Source organism: Lutjanus erythropterus, chromosome 9 (genome assembly GCF_056507025.1).
Source record: "Lutjanus erythropterus isolate fLutEry1 chromosome 9, fLutEry1.hap2, whole genome shotgun sequence".
Taxonomy (NCBI): Eukaryota; Metazoa; Chordata; class Actinopteri; order Lutjaniformes; family Lutjanidae; genus Lutjanus; species Lutjanus erythropterus.
Genome location: NC_139325.1, coordinates 29,188,370 through 29,206,387, shown reverse-complemented (window position 1 = coordinate 29,206,387; position 18,018 = coordinate 29,188,370). Strand labels below are relative to the sequence as shown.

At 39.5% G+C, this 18,018-nt stretch overlaps 3 protein-coding genes across 3 annotated transcripts; 1 reads left to right on the top strand and 2 right to left on the bottom strand.

The window, feature by feature from the left end:
- The first annotated feature begins 4,036 nt into the window (after positions 1-4,036).
- pnrc2 (proline-rich nuclear receptor coactivator 2) lies at positions 4,037-9,347 on the top strand. The gene is made up of 3 exons (XM_084727050.1): positions 4,037-4,251; positions 5,098-5,316; positions 6,465-9,347. Exon 3 carries the CDS (start codon positions 6,488-6,490, stop codon positions 6,956-6,958), a length of 471 nt encoding a protein of 156 aa, XP_084583176.1. The 5' UTR covers positions 4,037-4,251; positions 5,098-5,316; positions 6,465-6,487; the 3' UTR covers positions 6,959-9,347.
- A 1,438-nt stretch (positions 9,348-10,785) lies between these two features.
- On the bottom strand, positions 10,786-15,454 carry srsf10a (serine and arginine rich splicing factor 10a). Its single transcript, XM_084727049.1, has 6 exons — positions 15,268-15,454; positions 14,257-14,361; positions 13,260-13,363; positions 12,993-13,161; positions 11,670-11,720; positions 10,786-11,567 (listed from the first exon to the last, which is right to left on the bottom strand). The coding sequence occupies exons 1-6, from the start codon at positions 15,330-15,332 to the stop codon at positions 11,291-11,293; spliced, it is 771 nt and encodes a 256-aa protein (XP_084583175.1). The 5' UTR covers positions 15,333-15,454; the 3' UTR covers positions 10,786-11,290.
- Positions 15,455-16,738: 1,284 nt separating this feature from the next.
- On the bottom strand, positions 16,739-18,018 carry fabp10a (fatty acid binding protein 10a, liver basic). The gene is made up of 4 exons (XM_084725734.1): positions 17,857-18,018; positions 17,594-17,766; positions 16,965-17,054; positions 16,739-16,842 (listed from the first exon to the last, which is right to left on the bottom strand). The coding sequence occupies exons 1-4, from the start codon at positions 17,921-17,923 to the stop codon at positions 16,792-16,794; spliced, it is 381 nt and encodes a 126-aa protein (XP_084581860.1). The 5' UTR covers positions 17,924-18,018; the 3' UTR covers positions 16,739-16,791.

Here is an 18,018-nt window from a genome sequence, read left to right as displayed (position 1 = left end):
CCAGCCTCTTCAAACTCGGGGCACGTTGACCATCATCTGCTGTAGCTAATACACTGACTATGCATAAGTACCTCATACAACCCTACATGAAAGAATCCGAACTATTCCTTTAAATGGAGCAGTTATTTCAAGGAAATTCCTTTGAAAACAAACACCTGTTTGTATAAGTCAAGTCTTGTTAAATTAACAGACTCAGAGCGTTGGTTTATTTTCCCTATAATTAGGACAAGATAACATGCTTTCCAGAAAATGTCCTAAGAAACTATTACGACATGACAGACCCATAATAAAAAGGGTTACCTCCATTTAAAGCTCTAAATGAAACTCAGTTTTATCTCAGGCCACAACAGCATTATGGTTCCTTTCAAAGGGCTGGTTGTAATTAGAAAACTACTCTATCTTGTCCCTGCATTTGATTATTTTTGGTTTTAGTAATAACTTAATAATTAATAATTAGCTCTGAAAGCAAAAGTCTATGAAAAACAAGGGAAGCTAATACAAGTGGACAACCATTATGCAAGTTATTAAAAAATAAATATACAAAGTAGTGTAAGACAAAGAAGACGTACCTCCTCGTCGTTAAACACAAACATTATTTCCTTTCTTATTAAGTTTTCTTCCCTCTGCATAATTTTTTCTCTTCTTTCTTTTCTTTTTTTTCTTTTCTTTGGCTGTTACTATTAATGGCACCGGCAACAACCACTCAGTTATTGTGCCACTGCTGGAAACTCAGGGTGCATTCAGGGACAAGTAGCTTTTGGACACCATACTTCTGTAACACAGCATCAAACTGCATTGCATTGTATTGTTTTGTATTGCAAAATATATTCTTTGCCAGCTTTCTCAGGGCCACATAAAATGACATGGATTTGGCCTTCAGCTTTGAGTTTGACACGTGGTCTAAAATGCTTTATCACAGTATTCTTTGTGTAGTTAAACATTTTCTATCTAAAATACTGGAATCCAGTTAAAAAATACCCAACATGTATATAAGATTTTAATTGTATATAATATACAATAATATACAATACATGTAATATACCAAGGGCTTGAACTCAGTGTAACTACAGCTCTGCTTCTACTAATGTTCAATAAGAAACAACAGCCCAGTCAGGTTTTCTTCAAGAAACTTAGACATAAGGCCAAACATCTCAGCACTTGAATAACAAAACATTTGTGAAGAGGATGATCCAACAACCTTGTCCGTGAGCTGTAGTCCTGTAAAAACTATCTAGGTATTGTGTTAAATGAAAGATTTAATTTTAATTTTAACTTTTATTGTCCATGTTTATTTGTTAATTTATTTCTTTGTAGCAGTCATGGGGTAAGTGGTACAGGGCAGAACTACTCAACTGGTGGCTTGTGGGCCGAATCTGGTCCTTCACTAACCTCAGTCTGGACATTTGATCATTTATAAATATAAGAAAAAAATAACATTGTGAATTAATTCAAATAAACTGCTAACATAGTACATGTATGGGTGTTTACATTGTTTATTTGAAGATGATTTTATTAGTAGGCTAATTAGCCCATTCATTGGTCATGTACGTTCCAATGTTGAAAACTTAATGAAGCAGAGAAAAACATAAAAAAGTGCATTTTTTCATACATGTATTTAATTTAACAGGTCAGATATAGGAAATGGAAATGGAAATGGAAATGTCAGACTCCTTGGCGCTTTACTTTTTTCAAAACTGGCCCTTCTCAAGAAGTACTCGAACAGGCCTGGTATATGGGATAAGGAGTAGGTTGAATGTGGTACTGGGTCTGTATTTGTGTTGTAAATCTGCTACAATTTAAGGTTTTCTTTTTTTATTTCACTGTAAAGGCAGAGACGTGGGTGCATACTGCGTGTGTTTGACAAGACTGTATACAAGCATCTAATTATGTATGTATGAGTGCATTCAGGCTCCTTTGTGTTATGTCACACTGCCCCCACCAAACTGGAAGGGCAAAACAAATAAAAAAAAAAACTTGTCTACGCAAAGGAGAGATTTTGTTTGAGTATGTGTTGCTGGGATTATGAAAGCACTTTGACATTGACTCGATTTATTGCTGAGTGGTGTGAAACTGTTTCTGCATCTGGTCTTTCCCACTTCTCTTTGTGTGGGTGTGTATCACAACCCGTTTCAAACTTTTCAAATTCATGTGAAACTCAACTGATCATTTACTTTCCACCATTCACACCCGGTAACTACTGTAAATGGCCCGTGAGACACAAAGAAGGACAGTGAGAGGGACTATGTCTGTTCTCTGCACCATGGGAGTCTTTTGTACACCACTGCTGTTTTGAAAATATTTTCCATTCCACTTTCCAGGACAGTTCATTCACTATGTCTGTGACGTGTTTGTGCTGCAAACCTTTGCGACCAGTCAAATATGGTGATTTGTCCGCCTCCTATGTTCTGTACGACCCACAGAGGCCTCGTGACCTACTTTCCTTACATAGCTGACTCCTTATCGACACAACCCCCTTCAAAGGTTGCTTTGCTTGGGGGAGTGTCCCTCCATGGCCTTCAGCTGTGAGCACAGGCTGACACACAGCTGAGTTGCGCAACTCTTTTAAAATCCAGACACTTTAAACAAGGTAGAAGAGAAAATAAAGTTGACTGTGGACTTGGATAGGACATAATCTGTCTGCTGGCTGTTTGTACTCTTTAGACTTGGACCTGCAGGCGACCATAAAACCAACCGGCAGAGCATATGATATCATGACCTTATAAAGACAACAGGGCAATTTTCAAAAGCAAACACTAAGTAAGTGCTGTAAGGAAGTAGAAAACACTGAACATTAGACCAATAAACACAATACCTCAATCTAACACATGATATATGAAGGTGAAAAGCTGAATTGTGAAGAGTAGAAGCCCTTTTTTTCCCCTTGAAATAACTCTCACCAAATGATGCAGAGGCTAATTAGAAACAGTAAATAATGATTTGATTATTCAGGAGTTACCACGCCAGAAAATTCAAAAAAACAGAGTCAATTTTAGTTTAATTTTGTGGGATGAACTGTTTTGTAATCGTCTTACTTGCTGGTGCATTACCTGCAGTTTTTTTGGAGATTTTTTTTAGCAACCCCCGACACACATCTTCTCTCCTGGGGTCCTTTGTAAACCATTTGGCTCTAGGCTAAATCAGCAACACACCGGGGGAAGGAAGGCTCTCGCTTTATAGCTCCCAATGACTTGTCCAGATAAAGATTTATGACAATATTAAGTTTATATGACTCTTATTTGAATAGTAGTATATTAACTCTGAACTGGGCCTTTGTATCAAAGCTCACACTGGTTATGGCAGAAAATGGTAGTAGCCTAACATCACATGCTACTGTATCCTATTGTATTAATCAAATATCAGTCTAAAGAGAGGAAAAACATCACCATCACTTTCCCCAGTGTCATTTCACCACTCTTCAACCAGTTTATAAAATGATAACAAAGCTAAAAAATCTCCAGCTACAACAAAATGATCACGGTTTTGTATTAAAAGGAGATAACAGCTGAAATGGGGGATGGGCAGCTCACAAACAGAGCTGTTGTGTATGATTACAGCCTGTTGCAGCTGTTCCAACAAAGCACAACAGGTTTAATCTACACAAACAGGAAGTGTTGAACAACAAACCGTTTTCTTAAAGCAGAAAAATGTATGCGAGTATGTCAGCACCTAAAATGAGTACGTGTTTACCTTATTTGATCGCGGGACTTACATTACATAACACACAAAACTACAGCTAATGACACCCCAAACCTTAAAGTGATGTTGTGCACGAGCTTATAGTTATTTCCTGTGTGATTTAGCTTGAGAACGGAACGTTTTTGGTGTCAAAAACGATTGGTTTCGGTTATTTTTTTTTTCACTTCTCTCAGGAAATACCCGAGCTCCAACAAAGGAGAAGAGAGGAGGGTCAACGATTGACGTCACCAGTCTGGCAACAGGCGTGAATGCGTCCGGCTGTCTCTTCGATGATTGGTCGTTCGGTTTGTACTCGGTGCCTGATTGGTCAGATCAGGGTAAGAGCGAGCTACATATCTCTGCTGTAGATTCCATTTTGTTGCAATTCAGACGGAGTCGGGAGAGAGAAAAGTGGCGACCTACGGCCACTTTTAACACCACATAAGCTTCGAAAGCGACGGATTTGTAGGAAATATAGCTTGCTGTGCTTCCTATATAGTCCGCCGAGGGATTTTCACAGGCTAATTTAACATTTTCTTTGACGAAGGGGTTTCATCCACCAGCCTGAAGAAGTCGGTAAGTGAATCAGTTTTGTCCCTCGTCGCCATATTGAGCTCGACGTTTCTTTGTTTTGGTTTGGTGCCAAGTAGAGTGACCGAGAAAGCAAAAGCGTTATTTACTCTAGTAATAGGTAAAGATATTGTCATTACAAGTAATCGCGATTGAGATTATTAATGAAACTGCTTTTTTAACATCGAAAATCGACTGCATAAATCGACTTTGCACCAGGGCTGCACTGTTTGGTAAAAAAGACATATTGTGATTATTTTGACTGAAATTGCGGTACGATTAGTGCAAATAATCAGTTTTCATTTACAATTTTCATGTTTACGGGGGAAAAAAACAATGACGATGATGTTTATTGTACCAAACAAACGTCTTCTTTAATCTGGAGAATAAGATTTCTAAGCCATGTCACCTATGTAGAACTACAGTATCTTGTTATAATGCTGTTTTCTTGTACATCTTCCCCTTTTCCAACAAAATGGACATTGCACTTGTCCACATTGCGAGTTTTATAGGGATTTATTGTGCAGCCCTACTTTGCAGGACAAAGCGACTGCAGTGAAGCCAAACAAAGTGAAATAACGTGTCACCGTTTTCTTATGTAACATTTGTTGTGATAGTTTTGCAGATTTTATGTAATGATATTGTTGTAATGAAAAGATGGATATATTCTGTTCAGCCGTTAATTGATTTTCAGCGGTGTTAAATGTAATGACGCACTATGATATACACGTCACCCTCTTGGAAGTAAACACAACATGCTGCGTTTACGACGGCAGATGATCCTTATTTCTTTCATGGTGGCGTAAATTCGTGCAATCTAGCATTTCTGACTGATATTTTATCGTCCCAAAGGTCTTCGACTTCTCGGAGCATCGTGTGCCGAGGTGAATTGATGTTCAGCTCGGTTTCACGGCACAACAACGCTCTTTGGCACATGAAAACCTTAGACCTTGCTGAACACAGAAGTGCAGTGAGAAGTAGACTGAGGACTACTTCGAGGACCTGGGGCCCGATTGGAGGCGAAAGATTGAAGAGAGATCTCTGCTTCGTCAACTTTCTGACAACAAAGAGGTGAGCTGCTGCTGCTGGAGCTGTTTTGCTCTGTGCGCGTGGGGGAGGGGCGACGCGGGCCTGCCTGTCTGGTGTTCCTGCACGTAACCACCCTGTGCTTGTTTTTGAGAGGCGGCGCGAGTGTGTGCGCGTGCGTGTGCATGTGCTGCGTGGACGGATTAACCATTGTCGAGTTTTCATCTGTCAAAACAGAACATTACCCGAGCAGATCAGTTAAGGCTGGGTGATATTTTTATGCCATTATGCAATATACTGCATGTATTAATATTTAAATGTTTGCTTCAAGGTGACATCGTGTAAATTCTTAAATATTGCAAAACTCTATAACAAAATTATTCCATCCTTTATCATAACAGGAGTAAATGCATACTCATAAATGCTGCTGTAAATTTTAATATAAAAAGTTGTAAATCACTGCAGGACAAAGTGACTGCACTGAGGTTAAACCAAGTGGGATGACATATTGCAGTTTTCTTATGCAACATCTTTTGTGATCATATTTATTGCTTTTGCAAATCTTATGCAATCATTGTGATTATTTTGACAGAAATTGTAACATTCACAGTTGGTGATCATTTTTGCATCACAGTTTTCACTGAAAATCTTGATGAAGTTAAACTTGTTCTTTAAAAATAAACCTTTTTACATCTGGAGAAGTAAGATTTGTAGACCAGGCCATCTCTGCAGTACTGCAGTACTGCAGTACTTTATTATGATGTTTTGCCTCACCTTTATCAAAACATTAACTATTAATTGTGCAGCCCTAATATACACACTTTCTCTAAAATGGCATACTGTAAATTCTCAAATAGTGCAAAATTATAATTATATCATAAATTACCCAACAATTAGGAGTTTAAATTAACCAGATCAACAATAAACAACAGTAAAATGTGACATACATGTTACCGCAGGTGTAATATTAATACGAAACATAAGAAATGTAACACACTGGATTGGAGCTAGGACAGTTTGCAAAGAAAAATGAATTACTTTACTGTAATGCAGCATTTAAAAGCATGAAAAACGACACAAAATCTGAGAGGATATCAAGTCTCCCATCACAATCAGGTGTCTATGTTGGCCAGTTCTAATCACAGCACATGGACTTCAGTGCACTGTAGTAATAATTTATTCTCATTATGTAGGTGACACGTAGTGCAGAAGCATTATGGGAGGTGGAGAGAGGTACAACATTCCAGTTTCCCACCCTGAGCGCCCTTTGCCTAAGAAGAACCATCAGCTTGGTCGGGCTAAGCAGAGAAGCCGTGACCAGAACGGGGCAGCAGCATCTGCAGGAGGGGTAGGGGGCCTTCACCATCATGGCCACCGCCGGAGCGATAAAGGCGCAGCTTATCACAGGTCTCCAGAGGCGCGGCAGGCCGTGTCTGCAGAGAAGAATGCTTCTGTCCGTTTTGCCACCAACTATGATCAGAACTGGGAGGGTGCAGTGTCTCACCTCAACACGCTCCTGGCCACCCAGGGAAGTCCGAGCTACGCAGGGCCGAAGTTCAGCGAGCCACCCTCGCCTAGCGTGTTGCCCAAACCCCCCAGCCACTGGGTGTCCTTTCCAATAGGCTCCTGTGACAACCGGGAGATGATGGCCTTCCAGCTCAAGAGCCTCCTCAAGGTGCAGGCCTGAGAGTGATACCCACACTTGATCTTTAAAAAAAAAAAAGCCAATGAACTGGGACTCTTCGAGGGCACGCGCCCACCAGGAACACCTCAGTGCTGTAATACTTTTAGCCGTTTTTAGATCGACCTCTTTGGGTGTTAGGAGGCATTTGCAGCAGTTTTTGTTGTGAATGTTTATTAAACATCCATATTTTTTTGTTTTTAAAGATCAATATTTCCAGATATTACAGCCTTGGAGTCTTGCTGGTCGGTGATGCTCTTAGTAGAGTCAGTTTCTGTGACTAATGACAAACTGGATATCCTTTGTACTTTTGTTTTGTTCTTTTTAATGTTGGCTGTTAAAGCAGATTGAGTGCACTTTTTCCTCAAACAATGGATATAGTATAGGTCAGGTAAATTCCCAACACTTTTATGGTCCATTTCTGTGGACAGACATGCCTTTTCATTTCCATAAGTTTTATGATGATTCAGTAGAATCACTCTAAAGCTTCAGGTGCTAAACCAAACTCAGATTTGTAGCATTTTTTTGACTAGGGCCCACCTTCTTTTCTTATGTATCGTGTTCCTTGTTTGGGATGAAAAAGACATTCAACTGCAGTTCTGCAGGGAAAAAGGCTATCTCACTGGAGGTAATAAGCTGTAGTGAGTATGTACAGGTCAAAAGTATAACCTCAAACTGAAGGGTAATAAGAGACCATGGCACACAGGCCTTGGACTGTCAACTCCTGTACCTTTTTTATTGCGCTGTGCGCACATGCACTATAGGAGTTGAGCTTGTCTGAGGCCCACAACACTCTATCATAGCATTATTTTGTACAAGTCCTTTTTTGTTGTGGTTGAAAGATGTATGAAGTGCTGTATGTAACCAAAGCAATGTGTTTGCTGTAATTTTTTTTTCTTTTCTGTTTTTTTTTTTTCCTTTTTGGGACATCCTCTGTGTGGTCGGCACTGTTGCCACTGCCACTTTAACCTTGCCAGCCCGAGTGGTGAATGAGTTCCCTCGGTCACTTCTAACTTCATCTGTTCCAATCAGTACTGTTATTGATCCTCAGTCTCAGCCTGTTCAGGACAGTGCTGCAGCGTCAACATGCGGAAGAGGGCCAGGCTTAAGTGTGGGACTGTTGGGTTTCACTCTGAGTCACTTGACATGGTCCTGTTGGCTGCACGCATTTGTAAGCAAGCTAAGGCAGAGCTGAGGAAGGGTTCCGAAGTGGCCCAGGGGACTCGACATGAGGCAGGAGGCTCGTGTTTATGTTTACAAAATAGGTCTCAATGGTTGACTATCCCATAATCAACAAACACTCTGCCTCTTGCCTCTGGTTTACCCTCTTGCACTGCAATCAGACAAGTTTTTAATAAGTTACAGGCCAGGATGCTATTGAAATGATGGAGGCGTAATTGACTATCTCCCTATGGATTCTCTATTTTTGTGATTCAATCCTCTATTGAGGCTCTCTTTGCTTTCCCTTTGCAGAATTGGAGCTGTTTATGGCCAGCCTAAAGATGACAAAACAAAGTATGAGAGCTTGTTAGTGTGTTCAAGAGCCATGTAAATAATGAAGTGTATAAAGTACTTGTAGCATATGTACATTTGCAGGCCAAGTTTGAGGCCTGTCTGACAAAAGTATTTTTAGTAATAACACTGAATGTATAAGACATGCTAAGGACATGTCTTGACTTCAATGTCTTGACTTCAATACTGAGAAGAATATTTTTGTTAAAAAAAAATCTGCCTATAGCATTTGTCAGTACCCCTGCACTGTTATCTTTCCAGAGATCTTGCACATGTTTTTTATTGTTTTGTATTATGCAGTGTAGGGTGAAAGATGCTAAATGCAAATTCAGTAAAAGCTGCAACTAAATATCAATTGGATCCCAGAGGAGACTTGCTTATGTATGAATTTGAGTTCCGAATGTGCTTACGGCATGTAAGCGTGATGCTTTTAATCTTGAGTTGACCTATTTGTGCCTAAGTTGAAACCCATGCTGAAACTGACCAGTTTCATTCGGTGGCAATGCCACAAACTGACCAAATGTTTTCACCAGAACCATCTTCACTTCTCTGCTGTTCTTCCGCCAGCCGACAACTGAACATGGTCCCATGCTGTATGAGTACTACCTTCTGTTGGTTGTTCATGTTAACATTTTCTTTCTAGCCCTGATTGAGTCATGCATGGCAGTCTCCTTATTCTAAATTGTAAACCTGTAATGAATTGGCTGTTAATTTATCCCTCTGAAATGTCACCGAAGATGATGAAAATGCCCATGTTTAAGATTGGTATCAATTGGTGTTTTTTAAAAAAAAAAGGCAAATGTTAAAGAATGCACTATGTGAATTGATGACAAAATTTTACAAAAAAAAAAAAAGAAATAAATCCCTTCCCCTTTCCCCCCTATTTTTGTCTGTGTTTGAGTATCTTCTCATCTTCTCAACACTCACATAGCCAAAGACCTTTCATGTCCATGTTAGGGCTGAATGAATGTACCAGTAATATTAATCCAAATGAAATGAAATTTAATGGTAAAACACTGACAGATAGCACTTTATTGCACAATGACTTTAGTTATTTTTGCTTAAATACTGACATACTTAAACCTTAGACCTTAAACCCAATATTTTTGACCAGATCGAGTAGCTATAACAGTCTGGTAAATTCATAGATATACATCACTTTACTGTGATGCTGTCTTAAAAGCCAGGAAAAGATATTGTTACTTGAATACTAGAGTATTCAGTAGCAGCTAAATGTACTCCACATATCATCCATTGCCACAGTAAATTAACAGCTACAGTGCAGTTTGATGGGCAGCTCACAGACAAGAGCTGCTGTGTTTGATTACAGCCTGTTGCAGCTGTTTCAACACAGCATGACGGATTTAACCGACACAACCGGGAACTGTGGAACAACAAACATATGTTCTTATCACAGAATAACTGTATGTATGTCAGTGTCTGTATTTAAACACTGACATAACACAGGACTAACTCTACTGATACCTCAAACTTTCATATGATGTTGTGACGGCGTAGATAATTCCTGATTTAGTTTGAGAGTGGAAAGTTTTGTGTTTGAACCTTACATGCTCATTACTATCATAACTGACCATGATAAAATAACGCCTTGCAATCACAGTGAGGTGCTGAAAAAATACAATCGGAGAGAATTCAGGTCTTTATTGACAAAGCACTTAAGAACACTTAAAATATTCAACTGAGTTTGTTTCACTCACTGATCAAAGTACATGAGAAATAAATTCAGCTCATCTTGAACATATTTGTACATGAAATACTGGAGGATTTGGTAGCAGCTAACTGACCCTACGTTGTCCACTGCAACAGTAATTATCAGCTACAACAGAATACAGTTTGGCTGCTGTATAAGAAATGCCACTGAAATCAGGCTTCCAAGGCCAAAAAACGTAGTAAGCAGGGGTGGAAGAAACAAATTAAAACTACTCCAGTTTCTGAAAATAAAGTCATTGTTTTGGGTAGTTGTATTTTTTCCAAGTCTGTAATTTTATTTGCATTTTGCAGTATGTACCGTACATAAATCATAGCTCCATAAGGCCTACAATTTCAATTTATATCCAAACCTTTGATTTTACCTTTTGTAAGCCAATAAATCATACGCCCAGGAAAAAAAACAAGATACTGCAGCAGACACAGGTTTGGAGAGGTGACTGTCAGCTGACCAGAACAGAGCAGCAGACCTTAGACTGAAAATCTGGAGAAACAGAAAGATTAAATACCTGCTATTGATAAAAAAAAATGTCAGCTGTTAAAAAGTGACTAATACTGAATAGTTTATGAGAAAAATGTTTTGTACTTGAGTGTTTTTAACAGCAGTAGTTTTACTTGTAGAGTAATATTTCAGTAATGTAACAGTACAGGTTTTCAGTACTCTTTCCACTACTCTGAGTGCAGGTAAGTCAGGGCCTTAAGGTAAATGTAATTTTTTTTCTTGTCTACATAACACAAACAGTGGAACCGAACTCAGACAGGCATAGTAACAACTCTATGTGAGTAAATATTGCTCAAGTACAAAAATATTATTGGCAAAGCCATACCGTAGCTTTTTTTTTTTCCCACCTTCAGCAACCCACATACACAAGTCCAAAAATGTAACCCAGCCACACTAACCAGGGATCAACTGTGCTTTCATTAATCACTTCAGAGCAAAAAATACCTCAGCTCCTGCTGCTCTCTTCCCTTTGGCAACAGATGTCTCTATAATGTGATAAACAAACGCAAACACAGAGTGTAACACATATTGTAGTTGAAAGCTGAACAGAAACGTCCTTGTAGACAGATAAAATAGATCTTTGGGAGAACAGTCAGTCAGTGACCTCCAGACTTGCGTCCAGCCCAGGACCTGGAGCGAGAGCGTGACCGGGACATGGACCTGGAGTAGGAGCGGGATGGAGATCGTCCGGCGGACTGTTTCTGGGAGCCGGAGGTTGTTGGGTGGAAGTCTTCAGCTGGGCTGTGGGACCTGGACTGGCTCTTTTTAGCTTTGGGCCTGGATCTGGAGGGGGAAGGGGAGCGGGATGCGGAGTGGCTGCGTGAGCCTGGTTCATGGTGTGTCCTCTGGTGGTCACGGGGAGGACCTCTGTACCTGGTGGGATGATCATTATTTATAAAATAAAATACATGCACTGTAAAGTTTAGAATTGTACAATCCTTATTTTATGTATTGCAAGACAACAAACTGGCCTACTTGTCATTTTCGTGGCTTCTGCTCCGCCTGTGTCGACCGTAGGACCGAGAGCTGTAGAGAGAGAACAAAAACAAACCAGTTTTTCAGGGTGTGACTTTAAAGATAACGTGACCATTTTATACATCGGATAAAAGAACAACGAATTCTCATAATTAATGGTGTATGACTTCCTGCTCTCTTTAAACAGATGGGACCGGTTATACGAGCTCCAGAGAATGAAATAGAATAATTACAGCAAGTAAACACAATGGAACAAGGAACAAATCCTTTAAAGCTTCAGTCTTCTTTGACTTTATCATCTTGCTCTTTCTTATTTGACAGTTAGGGAATAAACAGAGAAAAATCACACCTGATCTAAAACAAACATGACTTTCCAAATATGATACAATAAATCATATGAACTAAAAGCGACTTCACCTTGTAAAGGGTGTGTCATCCTCTCTTTCATGGTGCTTACTGTTGTAACATGAAGAACACAATCAATTCTCGTCAAATGGACAGTTGTCTCCGATAAAAGATCAGGGCTTATATGGACATTCGGCTTTTGTTTGTTTTGTAACCTAAATGTTAGTTTAAGTCACAGCTGGGTCTGTCTGACTGTTTTACAAACACTTACAGGATTGGGTAAAGGGATGTGTAATTGTTGACATTATAGTGTGTATAATTTGTTTACCTTTTGTACAGAGTATAATGCTAAGACTTAATTTAGATTGTATTTTTCCTTTAATTATTGTTTTATTTTGCGAAGCACCAACGCTTTTATTTTGAAGTTACTTGTCGCTCTGTTTGGCTGCTCATGCGTGGGTGGAGTTATTGGATGACAGCACCAGTAAGCTACCGGTCAAACACCTTTCTGCAGGTGGATCAAGAAGTTGTAATTCCCCTTTTTTGCAGTAGCATGCAGCCAACGAGTTTTCACGGTGGATTTGGCAACAATGGGACCAACTAAACCAGTAGTAAGAAAGCCACTTGTGTCTGCCTGTTTTTTGAGGGAATTATAGGATGGGCATTGAGAACCAGTTCCAGTTCCTGACTGATCAGTACCAAAATATTGAAAACAATAGCGCTAACAGTATTTATGTAATGTAACATAAACAGCTGGCAGAGAAAAATATTCAAAAGTGTGGGCTCACTTTATTAAATTTAATGAAAATGTGATGTGTTTATGTTTTGCACCAACTTATGGAAAGTGATATCTAAAAGTATCTGTATATGTAAGCAGTTTCAGTACAGATAAAATACTAAAGATACTGCAATTATTCAGTATCAGAGCCAATATGATAACCCTATTAGTGTAGTAAAACAAAGTCAAGAACAACTCACTCTCTGGGGCTCTCCGACCTCCGAGGACGGCGCTCATAGGAGGGGCTTCGGGATCTGCGTCGATCATAACTGCGGCTCCTGGATCGTCTTCGGCAGCTGTCCCGATCGTCGTCATACCGGGAGAAACTGCGGGGGGAGTGGCGCTCTTTGGACTTCATCTGGTTCGGGGCTTTATAGACAAATTTACATTAGGACATTAAATAATTATAAACTTGATATTTCCTAACAAAACTGAATGAGGCTTTTACAAAAGCAAATTATTCATACTCTTTCTGTCTCCCTGGGCAAACTGGATCTCGATCTGACGGCCGCAAACCCATTTACGGTCCAGGTTGTGAAGAGCGTCCTCTGCATCTCGCACATCCTCAAACGTGCTGTATTGTTAAGGCCTTTTATTTTGAAATTTGCAAAGTTGGGACAGAGAAGGCTGCACACATGCACAACAATTACACACACACACACAAAAAAAAGGAAGGCTGCAACACAGATTGACAGCTCCAGTCTATGAAACACAGCTACTGGACTTATATCAGCGTGTTGAAAAAATTATTTCAGGTAATGGATTAAAAGTGAAAATTAATGAAATTCAGTTGTCTTCAGTCTGAAATTACACAACATAAAACTGAAGACAAGACAAATACTGATGGTGATCAGATTCGGTAGGATAAAAAAAATTAGACTTGTTACCTTTAATTTGCTTGACCTTTGACCTTCAGCTTGATCTTTATTGTCTTGGCAGAAGAACTTGAGGTTTCCTGCTTGTCTTTGCCCAATAAACTCTTTGCTTTTCCTCGCTTTTGGTAGACAAATGGAAGCCTTGGCGCTTTCTGTTCTCCTCTTTGTATCTTCATGCTTTTGCTCTCTTTATTTTCCCAATTCCACTACTGCTTGTTGCCTGGGTGTCTCTGGCTTGAATCTACTCTACAAACCGCCTTTCAACTCTCTTTGGTGTGGAGTCTCCAGAACTGTATCTTTAAAATTCTAAGGCAACAACAGAAGAAATATTAGTTAGAATGTGCTCACATTTGTATACAATATAATAGATAACAAATGATTTTTGGAGAATAAAATTACATTAAAAATATTCCCATGCAGTGGGATTAACAGAAATTAACAAAAACAAAAATGAATCCCCACTCCCCCCTAACAAAGATGTCAAGTCAGGTGTCCTTGAACCCGCTGCAACCAAAAAGTCAGATTTAATGCTTTACGATCCCTCCTTGAAAACACCATTTCCAAATGAAACTAAAAGAATAAAGGATATTGAATGTAAGCAAATCCTCTTGTCCGCCGTGTATAGAAGTCAAGTGGAATGTAGACATCTACAATAGGTCCATAACGACCAAACTCACGCCGTAAATCCTCAGGCCTACAGTGTCATGAAATAAGCACATTTATTCTGCTGGCTGTCATATGGCTTTAAACTGGAGCCCAGTGTGCGAGGTGTGCACAAGAGCTGGTGCCAGCACAGCATATGACAATACTTGATTTGCACACAGATCCAAATCCGGTCTCTCTTCAAACAGGTGTTTCCTCCTTTAAAGGTGGAAACGTGTAAATAAAAACCCAGCCAGCAAACTTCACACATCCATTGAAAGCCAGAAATGGCATGCATTATCTATTAACAGAGGGGGCGAAGTCACACAGGTAGTTACCTGAAAATGATCACATTTGATTAAATCTATTAAAGTAATATTTAAAAATTCTAGATCCAAGAAGCTTTATGAGTATGAAGTGTGTTCTTAATGTAAAATGAGACGATTGAGTATGATTACAAAGTTATCAGCATATAAACTCATTTGCTTTATTTTGGACAATATATTTGTAAGTTTTAAAACACGATGTGAGAGTGAGAGAGAGAGAGCACCGGGATTAAAAATAGGCTGGTGAAAATTAAGACTTCAACAGTAATTTGCATGCACGTAATGTATGTGAAAGAAAACACCACAGACAGTCACACTGCAGTCATGCTGGATTATTTATGTCCACAATATAAAAAGCAGTCTGCATTTTTTTTTGGGGGGGGGGGGGGGGGGTGACGTTGCATTGCAACAACACAGCCTTTCAGTTACTTGATCGCTAGTTACTGCTTCTTTTTTTTTTCCAGATACTGTGTTAAATATAATTACCACATCTCTTCTGCCTCCATGTTACGTCGACGTCAGGTAAACAAACATTCTGGTGATGACAGATGTCTGCTAACTAACTAGCATGACGTTAGCTCAACCATGTTTGCAGACACACACACACCAGCGGGGTTAAAATGACAACATACCTGGACTCGTCGGCGATGTTTCTAACGAACAGAGATGTGTTTGGCGGCCTCATGTACCTCGCCATTTTTAACGACACGCTGCTACAATTAGGAGCCCGCAAACGTGTTATTTATAGCTATTTTTCGCTCACCCCGACCCTACAATACTGCAGCTGCCACGACCTACGTGGTCAAGTGTTGTTTTCGCACTGCGCATGCTCACAAATGTACAGCCACGAAGGCGGGCACACACACACACACACACACACACACACACACACACACACACGTACATTTATTTATTTAATTAATTTATTTATCAGTTTCTTGGTTGAGTATGGACTTGACCAAATATGAAAAGTAAAATTTAAAGTTAAATAAAACTCCTGAAAAACGAAAATAAAAAATAATAATAACATGAAAAAATAAAAAATAAAATTTATACATATCCAAATAAATTTTTTTACGATTCATAATCGTTAGCAGTTATAGCTCCTTCATGTGATTTACACAGGGTTTATTTAAGAATTAACCTAATAACAGTAAAATGTTGACAACAAAATCCAAACACCGATTTTCAACAGCACACATTTATTTTGGGGGACATTACATAGATATGTGTTAGTTTCCTGGAGACTTACCCTAATCTTTTCCCCAAATATCAGTATATGTGCAACTGGGGAAGTACAAGAAGCCTACACCATAGCAAAAATACTATATTAACTGTAAATGTCTGCACTGCAAATCCTTCTAGTACAGAAGTATGAGTTGTAGAGTGTACATAAAGTATCAGAAGTAAAAGTCTCCTGTCCCCATGTCTATTATTAGATTGTGAATAATGATGCTTCAATGCGTAAGCAGCATTTGAGGGTTGTAGCTGGCTGAGGCGGAGCTAGTTTAATTACTTTATACTATTTATAGTAGTGGTTCCCAACAATGGGTCAGGCACCTTCAAACGGTCAGCAGATAAATCTGAGGGTTTGTGAGATGATTAATGGGATAACACAGAAAAAAGTGTGTATGTGTTTTATGTAAAATATTAATCTGAAATTTAGTGGAGTAAAATTCCCTCTGAAATGTAGAGGAGTTGAGGTAGAGTAGCAGAAAATGGAAAATACTCAAGTAAAGTACCTCAAACACAGTTTTTGCCCCCAATTGCACCAGTCGTCCACACGTCACTGGTCTTTAGTCTTAAAGCTGTCCTTGAAAATAGTGTAAGCATGCAGACACACACGCACACACACACACACACGCACACACACACACACACACACACACACACACACACACACACACACACACACACACACACACACACAGCCACACCTCACCTAACCCCGGATCCAGTTATTTCACTTTAGATTATTCCATTTCTTTCTTAAATAGAATCTGTTTACTGTTCGCCTGTGAGACGAGTATGGTTGTTGGGAGTAGACCTCTGCAAAGAGTGTCATCCATGGTCATTTCAGGAAAAAAAACGACACAAACCACATTTATTAAGCAACACTTTTATTTAAATAGACATTGGTTTCTTCACTGCCAAGTTTACATCTTTTTGCTCTTCCTGACTAGAGTTGCTGAGCCCATGGTCAAAGTCTGAAACAGGACAAGGAACAAAGAAACGTGTTTAATTTGAGGCCTGGAGATAAATCATATTGTTTCATCTTAAAACATTCAACAGTGGGTGCATTTTCATTTTGTTTGATCTTGATCTGTACCTCAATCATCTCTCCTCCCTTGATCTCCTGGATGTGGCAGAACTTGCCGGTTTTGCAGACCAGTTTGCCACCCTCCAGATTGACGATGCACTGGGGTTCAGAGAAGACAACACACGTCACATATACTCAAAAACAGGCACGTTGGACCAAAAAGAAACAGAACAAAACATGACTGACATGCAGCACACGCCATTATAATAACTGATGGTACAAATAATAGAGTTCGTGAGACACTGTACACTTGCAGGCTCATTATGAACACACAAATAAGCCCATACCTCAAATTTCACAGATTTCAGTGTCAGGCATATTTATAGTGTACTAAATAAGATAATATGTGAAATACTGATGTGATATTAGAAATCTTACAGGAAGAGTTCACCGCAAAATCAAATATATATATTTTTCTCCTGGCCTGTAGTGCTAGTTATCTATCTTGATTTTTTTGGTGTGAGTTTCAGAGTTTTGCCGATGTTCTCCAATATAATGACACTAGATGGCACTTGGCTTGTGGTGTTCAAAGCACCAAAAAATGCATGTCTTTTTGTATGTGGGGAAAATGTTCTACCAACTGAGTTAAAAGGCCACCAGAACTACTGTCTTTCTATGAAAAAAAAAAGTAGACAAACCTTGATCTTCTTGCCGTCCATGGTGGTGATATCAGCCTCCTTGCCGATGGTAAAGGAGTTGGTCACAGTCTTTCCAGGGGTCTTGGAGGTGACAACAAAGTCGTTGCCGCTCTGCTTGATCTCAGTGATCGGCTTGATGTCCTTGGCCATCTTGATGACATCTGCTGGGAGCTCTGGTAAGCAAATCACATATAATAAACATCAGAACACGTAAACCTCATCAAAGCAGCCTCTTTGTCAACCCCTGCAGCAGTTCTCCTCACCCATTGCCTTGAGGAACTCCTCGTAGTTCTCCTGGGAATAAACCTGCCATGTTCCATTGAAGTCCATTTTTTCTAGACGGCCTGGATTCTCCTTTACCAAGACGGGCTGGAGGCTATGACAGCTGTGTGAAGCTCAACACAATGTGGAGGATGTGACTGTAG

Bases quoted from the DNA above. Each gene is read 5' to 3' on its own strand.
- srsf10a (XM_084727049.1), bottom strand. From the start codon at position 15,332: ATGGCGAGGTACATGAGGCCGCCAAACACATCTCTGTTCGTTAGAAAC. The intron at 14,362-15,267 runs GTATGTTGTCAT...ATGACACTGTAG, and splicing joins AACATCGCCGACGAGTCCAG to GCCTGAGGATTTACGGCGTG. The intron at 13,364-14,256 runs ATATCCTTTATT...ACAATACAGCAC, and splicing joins AGAGGATTTGCTTACATTCA to GTTTGAGGATGTGCGAGATG.
- pnrc2 (XM_084727050.1), top strand. From the start codon at position 6,488: ATGGGAGGTGGAGAGAGGTACAACATTCCAGTTTCCCACCCTGAGCGC.
- fabp10a (XM_084725734.1), bottom strand. From the start codon at position 17,923: ATGGACTTCAATGGAACATGGCAGGTTTATTCCCAGGAGAACTACGAG. The intron at 17,767-17,856 runs GTGAGGAGAACT...TTTGCTTACCAG, and splicing joins GGAGTTCCTCAAGGCAATGG to AGCTCCCAGCAGATGTCATC. The intron at 17,055-17,593 runs GTTTGTCTACTT...TCTGAACCCCAG, and splicing joins TGGACGGCAAGAAGATCAAG to TGCATCGTCAATCTGGAGGG.